Source organism: Platalea leucorodia (assembly GCF_965183815.1).
Source record: "Platalea leucorodia genome assembly, chromosome: Z".
Taxonomy (NCBI): Eukaryota; Metazoa; Chordata; class Aves; order Pelecaniformes; family Threskiornithidae; genus Platalea; species Platalea leucorodia.
Window position 1 is genome coordinate 17,942,129 of NC_138858.1, and position 10,394 is coordinate 17,952,522.

Sequence of the window (10,394 nt, forward strand, 5' to 3'; positions counted from 1 at the left end):
AATTATTTGTTAAACCATGTACTTCATTAGATAAGATATCCACAAAAACAACATAGAAGTTAATAAAATAAGAACAAAATCCTAGTCTTAGCTACATGATGCAACTCCAGTTGTGGGAACTTCACTGGAATAAATAAAAAAGGGTCTGGGGGTTGTTTTGGGTTTTTTAAAATATTTAATAGAAACAGACTGCATTTCTTTTGTAATCAAATAAACATTTTCTGAACACAAGTTCGCTCCAGACTTATTCCAGCTGCACTGCAAATGAAGGCAATAAGATTATTGCAAAATATCATGCAGCTTGCCTGAATCTGGCTATCATCAGCTTAAAAGATATTAGCAGAGATTTTATGGAAGCTAAATGACAGTGTCCTTGAGGTAGTACTGACTTTGACTCCAGCTGATACAGTTTTTGGTCATTAGCATACCTTCCTATCTGTCTAGAACGAGACCTCCAATAATTAGAGCTGAATACACTACAAATTTTAAAATTAAATCATGCCTCTGGGAAAGAATCAGGGAATAGACAGCTAAAGGACTTTCAAGCAATTAACAAGAACTGTACTGTCAGGTTAAAAATTAAACATTGCAAAGTAGGTTAAAAGTTTCCTCTCTCTCAAAAATTGTATGTTGACACAGAAGACAGCTCTCAGGCATGCTGTTGAGTGAAAGCAGAGGTGAGAATGGGTACCTCTTATTTAAAACCAAATGAATTTATCTACTAATTTTCATGTTCTGCCTTCCTCTCTAAAAATAGTATTTTGCCTTCTAGTACCTTCAAACCGAGCCTCTCAAAAAAAGCTGTCAAAGTTTAATTAAATATTACAATGTCACCAAACTTAGATAGGGAGGCAGAGATGCAGAGGTAAAGATTCATACTTTTTAAGAGACATCCGATTTCATACGTCTCTATTTCTGCTACCCGAGGCTGAACAATCAGAAACTGAGCCACTCAAATTTTAACTTGATTATATAACCATAAAAAAGCCCAAGCAACTTATGAAACATTATGCATTTTTAATTTAGCTTTGTAGCCACCAAAACCCTCAAACAAAATCCTAAGTCCAGACCTTTATTTACTATTCCATGCTTTTACATAGTATTCCAATTCACAGTTCCCTCCATATATTCAAGTCCAAGAAACCTAGTACAATGAAAAAACTTTTACTGACTCGACTATAAGCATTGCTTATTTTGATAAGCTAACAAATAAAGCACCAGTACACATTCAAAAATGTGTAGTCTTGCTAAAATAATGGGAATAACAGAATTAGTACTTTTTCCCACAGGCCCAAGCATGATGCTGATCTTCTGAGATCTAAATTTTGATAAGTACATATATAAATAATATTAATCAAGCACTTCTTTCTCACTGCAGTCAAAACAAAAAAATCAGAGAACTGAAGAGGCAGTCTCATGATATTGAGCATCCCAGGTTGAAGTTTAAAGACTCACATATAACTCCCCCAAAACATCATCTTTTCAATTACTCACAAGAATTCTGTAATATTTGATTTTGGTTTGGGTTTTTTTTTAAACATATCTCAAAATCATGATGAAAATATTTTCCTTTATTTAGATTGTGAAGAAGGTGAATATTCTAAAATTGAGCATCTTGCAGAAAAAAAAATGTACTTGTGTACTTCTTCATAGGTGCTGCCAGTGATCTTCAAAACATCCCAAGTTAAATTAAAAGTGCCTCAGAGAACTGAGGAATTATTTGAGTTATGCTTACTGAGCTCTTTCTCTGCTGTAAATTTTATTCTATGTTCAAGTATACAACATGTCAAAAGTGTGAAAGAAAATGCAATGAATGGGCTGTTATTCCAGGACTAGAATGGACATCATGAAAATTGGGAAATGTTCAACATATATGTGACCTCAGACTATGCATTAGTAGTCTACATTATCTAGAGACAGGAGGATGTCTTATCAATAAAATTAATTGCTTTCCTTGAACAAACAAAGGCATAATGCTTCCCACATCCCTTAGAGGTCCGGAAGGTGAGTCGCTGCTGCACCAACCTCAAGTGGACTCATTTGGCTTGCTTTTGTGTTTCTCGAAGAAAATCTCAAAGGGGACAAGAGCACATGCCCCTCATGAGCCCAAAAGCACAACGTACACCTCTACATATTCATTTTCACTCATACATGCTTACAGCTGGTACAAAAAGAAATGCCAGTACCTAGCTTTAGTCAACTAGACTTCATAACAAATGAATCAGTGACAGCCAATGACGAGACATTATTCAATATTAAAAATAATAGGAACTGAAGATGAAAAACAATATCTAATGCATTTCTGGCCCACATTACACATCAAAGCATTTCCAATAGAATATTTCATTGCTTATTTTTGGTCCTGCTTCCTAAATGTCTAATTTAGATATTTGCTGTTGCAATTTCACCCTATTACTTCTATGTAATTTCTTTCCTCTTTGTAACATCCATTTATGCATTTGAGGACTGTTAACATATTTCTCTTCCGCTTACCTTTATGGGAGTTGCGTTTTACCAGGGGAACTATTATAAAGCTTAATATATAGCTTAATGTCAGAAAAACTTTTCAGACATTATAAATGCATTATTTAGATTAACGCTACAATTTTGTCATTTTATCCTTTGGGACATTTACAGAAGTAAAGTGCAAAAATTGTTGGAATGCAGTAAATAAAAAGCCAAGCACTACTAATAATCTTTTTAATACTAAATGGTTCTCTATGTTTAGTCACATACAAAGAGTGAATGTTCAAGTAATAGGAATAGTTTAACTGTATGAAGTTTTTCTTTAATAGAAATAAAAATTATAATCGCCACAACAGTATTTGAAAATGATACATGAAAGATAGCCCTAGCTAAAACTGTGCTTCAGTCATAAAAACTTAAATAATTTAAAAAAAAATTGTTTGTGCAAAGAATGTATACCGTATAATTATGAATCCCTGATTATCAGTTTATTAGCAAATAATTCGAAAGTCTCAATACTGTAAGAGAACCTCATGACAAATCCTGAGCAACAAGACTGAAATGACTACCTTGAGAATCCAAAACTACAGACATTTCATACTCCCACACCAGTCCCACCAGTGACATAACGTATCCATTAAAACCCACACTAATTTGTATCTGATCTATTTAATATAAACCAACATGATTTATATACTTAATTTTGCATACATATATATATATATATATCAATTACACTTAAGTATGATACAACACATTTTGTCTTCATCACATATAGCATTACCTTCCAACTCTACTGCTCTATATAAACCTAGGTACGCAACAGCTCGCAAAAAGATAAATCCCATTAGCTTCAACTGAGACATTACAGACATGTGACAAAAGAGAGGGTCAAAGTGCTTACCCTAAGCTTCTTAAAATATAAATGATAGGTATAACACGTGGAGTGAAGATCAGTCCCAAAGAAGAACAGGTTTTAAACCAATGCATGCACAAATTTTAGAAATACGTATGTGAGCTGCACATATAAGATGCACAGTCTACCATGTTAGAGTAACTGATGTGGTCAAAGGCAGGTCCAAAAGATAGGTACAAATTAAAAAGAAAATTGATTCATAAGGCAAATGTAAGTTCAAAATGGAGAGAAGTACAATAAAAAACATGAGGCACACTAATACGTTGCAATTATGACTTAGAGTTTGGCACATACTTAATTGAAAAATTAAGCTACATGTGTGCATGACAACATGAATGGGGTGCATAGAACTGCACAAAATAACAGAATGGGTTTTAACAGCAACAGACACAAGTTGCTATTCTTCCGTAAGTACCTAGATGTACTCCCGCAAATATTATTGCCTTTCACCCTGATTAAAATCCATTGAAACCTGACAATAAATTTACTTACAAGGTAGCATCAACAGAGCTTCCTATGATTTATAAAGATTTATATGATAAACCTCATATGTTTACATGATAACCCTTAAATGTGTATACAAAAAGGTTTTGAAACTGGACTGCACACGTTAAGAAAATCTGCTATACCTTTACTATTCACTACGCTCTGAAATTTTCTGTTCACGTTTTAGAATTAACTCTGCTTTGACTTTTCTATTATCCTTAAAATAAGGCTTTGTGCTCCTTGAATAGGTAAGAAGTTACCCAGAGAGATTCGCTTGACATAAAATGTCAATAGTTTTTTGCTATTGTTGCAAATCAGTTCATACTTTGTATTCATCTACACAGGAAAAAGACCTTCAGCACTGCCTGCACTGCACCTCCTTGTCCACTACTCTGCCAGACAACTCCACATCACAGTCTTACTTCACTTCATTTTGAAGCCAGTTAAAATTTTTGTCCCCACTTACAGTCAAAGGCTGTTCTCAAACATCAAACTGAGAACTGTAACCATCAGAGTGCAAAGGCTACATTTACTCATACATGTATTATTCCCACTCAGTCTTTCTCACACATTGCTATTTCTGGTCAAAAGATGCCTCTCCCGTGTGACTCTGGAGGTAGTAACTGTTTTCCTTTTAGATTGCTGACTACAGATGCCCTAGCTGACGTGGTAATAAAACCAAGATTTCCATGACAGCGCAAGTTTCTCTGTGTACCCGTAGACAGGGAGAGAGGGACCAACAGCCCAGGTACGTGCAAGCAAGCCCTCTGAGCATTAAAGAAACTCATGATGTGCCAAAGGACACTGAGTAATTAATTGGCTGAAAAATCAGCCACATACATTTCCACTAATACCAGAAGGCCGTAACATATAAAAGTCACCCAAAGCCCACGTCCACCGCAACTCTGCTCTCAAATGAGCGGAACGCGTATAGCAGCCGCAGAACCATGTGCAGTTGCTCCCATCTCCCGTTGGCTTTGTGCTGCTCTGATCCAGCGGCTGCGAGGCCACGGCGCTGGACCAGCGATGCTCTCCCACGGGTTCATTCCTCCGCAGGTGAGAAGGGACGGCCAGAGGCACTCGGTGTCTCACAGAAAGCATGCAGGACTTCAATAAACTCTAACCAAAACACTGACGATAAATTCACTTTTGTGAGTCATGCAATTACACAGAATTGTTGTCCAAGTTTAGAGACACAGTAATCACAGCTGCAAAGTGATAAACAGAGGTCTTGTGCTGGGTTTGATGTGCATTAGGTGCTCGGTTTACATAACAGCTTCCAAATTAGACATTAACCTCAGAAGACTGGGAAAAGACAACCAGGAATAAAATGGTCCCCTTGTGGAAAAATTATGTAATACTTATTGAATTTAATTCTCCAAGGGTGTATCTGCCTGATGAAGAGTCAGTTCCTCCCTGAAACACAGGCAGGAAGGAGAGCCATAAAACTAGAGACCAAGCCCCACAGGGACACAAGTAACCAATTCACAGAGCACCAAGTTTATAGACACAGCTTCCACACTCTGTTCATACCCAAAAAGGGGGGTGGGAGGGCACAGGGATGCTGCCCACCCACCCCCCAAACAACACAGCAAAATATCGCTTGGTGCAGATAAACATACAAAGTTTTATAACAATCATAAGAACGAGGTCAAGAAATGTGACCAAATGCATCAAAGTATCCCAGCAAATGCATACAAGCATCCAGAACTAGAAAAACAAAAATAAATTAGAGTCCACAGGAACCTGTACCAGAATTTTCCCATGTCTTACAGGGTTAACCCAATATACTCCTAAGTGTGCCTAAATTTAAAATTTACTTTTTTACACATACGTTTTCGTATGTGCTACAAACATCCTAATAATAGCTAAATTTACAAACTTATTCTTCCCACTTGGATACCACAAAATGTTCTGCTTTCACCTTTTTCTTGTTATTCTGGTAGAAAATTTAGTTGCTTGCCTTGGTGGTATCAGCATTAACACGGTGAAATTAGAAAACCCCTGTCTCTTTGGATGCTTTAAGACTTGTCTACATACAAGCATTACGTTATTACAAAATCACATGCAAAAATAAATCAGAGCAACTCCATCGTTATATACGCATTTGTTCTAGTACAGAAACACTGCTAGGAGGCATTACTAGCATTGCCGCGATTCCCATACAGGAAGGTGAATATACCTTATAGTACAGCTTCGTCACCCGTTTCTATAAACACTGCCACCCAAAAGGAGTAGTACCATTATACAGTTGCAATTATTTCAGGAGAAACAACACAAACATCTCACATTTCTCACTGAAATGGTCCTACTGGCTTAAAAATTGGGTCCTCATGCAGCCACATCATCCCAAGACTAATGAAAGACTATGAACTTTATTTAAAAAAACAAACACCTCCATTCTAATAAAATCAAGACGTAGTAAAACCCTCAGAAAATACAGTTAATTTAAGAATGTGCAGACAACAGGCCTGAAAAGGATGCAGTGTTGTTTACTCCTACTGAAAAAAATAAGTAAACACATGCTATGATCTCTAAACCTTCCCACAGGAAGAATTAGGACAGAATTAGAAGATATTTCTATATTGAAAGAGAACCACCACACCTATCACCTGTTTCATGTGTCGGCTTAAAAAGTTACATGCTGCACAAGAGGATGCATAACCTCCTATCGCCCAAGACATCGTTGGGTTGTGCACCTCACTCAGAAACCAAGCTTACAACAAAACAAGGGAATTTACTCACAAGAATAATCTCATTCATTTTAAAAGAATCCTTAAATGAATAAAGTTACTCATGCACACACACGGGTAAGTAAGAGGCTATCAGACGCCCCTAATCCCCTACGCATGCTACCATAGCACCAGATGTGACCTGCTACGTCCCTCTCCGGCTGGCAGAAAGGGAGCGGGTGCACTCTTGGCTCTCTCCCCCCTTCATGCACCTGCTAGTGCAGCTGAGCTGGCATACAAGGGGAAAAAGGTACTCCAGGAAAAGAACGAGTGCAGCTTATTGCCTCCAGGGAGCCAGGAAAAAAAGCAGGGATTTGAAGCATGATTTCGAGTCATAACTGAGTGCTGCCCTACTCCTCCGCTCTTGTAGCTGTACCGCTCTCGGGCTCGACTGCAAGGTGCTAGCACAGCTCACTGCGTAACATCTCACTCTGAACAGTCCCGCAGAAACTTGGACTTAGGAAGTATTTCCTCCTGTTTCCCCTGGAAGCATGTTCTATTTAACCTACTTTTTCTTAGAAGATCCATGCAACTATTGAACGTTCTGGATTTTCCTTTTTTAAACATGGTCTCCAGTGCAATTCACTTATTGTATATGCACAGGCTGTTCAATTCTAGCTGTTGATTAAATATGCTTAACGACACTGATAGTTCTTCAGCAGATATCGTAGAAAGTGTTAAATTTACAAAGGCATACAGCCAGCTGGCATAGAGAATACAATGAAATAATCCTTCACTTAAAAGGTAATTTTAAAGGGAAATATCTCTTCCCAGGAATTTCTTTGCACTGCTTGTCATATGAATTTTCCAATTTGGCGTACGTTCAACTTACTGTGAAAGCTATGCTAATTTAGCATCACATTTACCTGTCTACCTATGAAAACGTAGTTTCCCACACAGCGTTAGCTTGGAGAAAGTTATTTTGCTGCAACTCTGACCGAGACGTGCTTCTTTCACGCGACCCCTTGAACAAGTCTTTACGCCGGGCACTCAGGCGTGCACCCAGCGCGGACCCCGGGGATTTTATTTCTGTCTGAGGCCCCGGCGAGCTCTCCCACCCCGGGGCAGGGCCACGTCCTGCTCCGGCGGCGCCCCTCGCCCGCTCCCCGCCTGAGGGACGCCGCCAAGCCCGGGACGGACCCGCAGGCGGGGACCTGCGAGCCGGTCGCGGGTGCAGCACGCTGGAGAGCGCCGGGCCGGGCCAAGCGCCGGGCCGGGCCAAGCCCCGCGGCCGGGCCAAGCCCCGCGGCCGCCCCAGCGGCGGCGCCCGGCCCGCGGGGGAAGCCCCTCACCTCCGCGGGTCGCGGCCCTCCCCACCCCAGGCCGCAGCCCGCCGAAGTTTGCGCCGGGCGAGGTGCGAGGCGGCGGGAGCGACGCTCCTGCCTCCCGCGGCGGGGCCACCCGCCGTGCGGCGGCGGGAGCCCGGCGCTCACCTGAAGTCGCTGTAGGGGTGGATGATCCAGAACCCCGCAGTTTTAACCCTTTCCTGCTCCTTCTCCACCGCCTTCTGGCTGCCGAACATGCGGAGGGAGAATTTGTTGACCCCCGGCTGCAGCATGGAGGTGAACTGCCGCTGCATGAAGCCGTACTGCCGCCGGGGCCCCTCGGCATCCTCGAAGCCCACCACGGGCTCCTCGCCCCCGCCGCCGTCCACTTTGAAGCACACCGAGTTGCCATGCTCCTTCACGCCGCCGCTGCCCCCGCCGCCGGGGCTGCTCTGGGCTTTCTCCGCCGGGGCCGCCGGCTTGGCTGGGAAGGCGTTAGCGCTGCCATCGTCCCGGCTGCCGGCAGAGGAGCTGCGCTTCCCAGCCTCCATGCTGCGGGGCGGGCGCGCCCCAGCCGCGGGAGAGCGCGGGGAAGCCTCGCCGCCGCCGGTGCCCTTCAGCGGCGCGGCTGGGCTCGGCCGCCCTGGGCTGGGCTGGGCTCAGCTCCGCGCCGCCGCGCCGCCCGGCATGGCCAGCGCCGCCGACTCCCAGCCGCGCTCCCGCGCAGGGCTGGCACCGCTTCCCCTCGCCCGCCCCCTGCCGGCGGCCGCGCCGCGCCGCCCGCCTGACATTGACCGCCCCGGAGTCCTTGAGGGGGCCGAGGCGCCCGGGCCGAGGGGAGGGGAGGAGCCGGCGGGGCGGGCGAGGGAGGCGGGCTCTGCCCGTGGGCCCGGCGGCGGCTCCACGCGTGGGTGTGGGTGTGGGTGCGAGTGCGGTGGCCCGCGGGGCGGGGTGGAGCGGGGCGGGGGCCCCGGCCGGGCCGCGCTCCCGCCTCAGGGCGGCGGCGGGTGTCGCGCGGGGCAGCTGAGGCGGCGGCCGCCGGGCGGAGCGGAGGGGAGGGGAGGAGGGGGGCTCCCCGGCGGCCCTGTCCGCGCTTCCCCCGGAGATGCAGTAACACGGGTGGGTTTGTATTTCACCTTGGGCGAAGCGAGGGGCGGGGCGCGGGGTGGTAGCGCGCTTCCACACCCGGAGCGGGCAGCCGTGGCTGGGAACGAAGCTGTGGAGCGGTCCCACGGGCTCGCCTGTCTCCTGCGAAGCCTTTCTGTTGCTTCCCAGGGAGCAGACTGGCGGGAAGAGAGCAAGAGGCGGGGGTCTGCCAGGTCATGGAGCCGAGTGACGGCACGGGAGGTAGCAGAGGCATTTTGGGTTCATACTGCTGACAATGAAGTCAGAACCTGCCCTTCGCTGGTGCGCTGCGGGCGCGACGGCGAGGAAGCAGGAGGGGGTGTGCGTGAGGAGGGAAGGCCGGGTTTTGAGCGACATTCATTTTCACACACAAAACATTTTGCTCCGGTTAGACAGCATCTCCCTACCTCCGAGCGGCTCTTTCCCTGCTCACAAACCTTAGGCTGACTGAAAACGTGCGGCCCGGCGTGCAAGCGTAGGGGCGCGTGATGCGTGGGCTGCTGGGCGCGGGGCTGGAGCGCGCCGGGGTGCGATTCCCGCCGGGAGGGCCCTGCTGCCGCGGGCACCTGCCTGTGTCACTGTAAGGCGTAAAATGGCAGGTGTACCCAAGTGCGGAGACAAGCTTTTCACATATGCCAAGGGGTGATTTTGGTTTTGTTTGTCTGTAAACAGGAATCTGGAGTCCGCGTTCAGCTCGCTGCACCTGACGTTGAAGTATGTCAGTTATAGTTAAGAAGCCTCCAGGAGACAGAGAAAAGGCTGTTGGACAGAAAGGAAGCAGGAGGTATTTCTAGCTCCCAATACTCTGAGTACAGTCAAAGGAAATAGCATATGTATTGCCTTGGGTAGCTCTACACACATTATCCTAATGATTCTATATAGTATTTGGGGAGCTGGGGGGTGAGGTAGGATCTGAGAGAGCAGTTCTGCCCATGGTAAGCAGCTGTTTACAAGCCGTGAGTGAGGAGGAGGGCCTTGGTCTCTGCTCCGAAAACTGAAAGATGCTACTATTTACCCCTAATGGGAGTGAGTTTGTTTGGGTTACAGAATGATGGAGAATCAATATCTGCAGATGATACCACAGGAGCCATAGCATTATGTGTACCTGCGAAAGCATAAAGGCATATATTACAGCACATATGCATAGGTCCTGGGACTCCGCTTGGCTTGATATAGGTTTGGTTTTCACACATTCTCAACATGCTTTTCATTTTGCACATTAAAGATATAGTAAGAAAGAATTAGTAAAGTCTCCCAAGCTTGGCTCTGGTATTTTCAATGGTATTTGTCACTTCATTGTTAGCCACTTCATCCTTTACGAAACAGATGCTTAAAACAAACCTGGTAGAGAAACAGATGTGCAAATCTGCACACAACGATTTGCACAGTGCAAATCGGGTGCAT

General features: G+C 45.0%; 1 protein-coding gene across 1 annotated transcript in view; it reads right to left on the reverse strand.

Moving 5' to 3' along the window:
• HCN1 (hyperpolarization activated cyclic nucleotide gated potassium channel 1) overlaps nucleotides 1–8,416 on the reverse strand; it is a gene marked incomplete at both ends in the record, with an annotated part of 202,843 nt that extends 194,427 nt beyond the window's left edge. The window contains one exon of the mRNA XM_082335588.1: nucleotides 8,034–8,416. Within this exon, the coding sequence (XP_082191714.1) occupies nucleotides 8,034–8,416 (383 nt within the window). The remainder of the gene's footprint in view (nucleotides 1–8,033) is intronic.
• Between the last annotated feature and the right edge of the window lie 1,978 nt (nucleotides 8,417–10,394).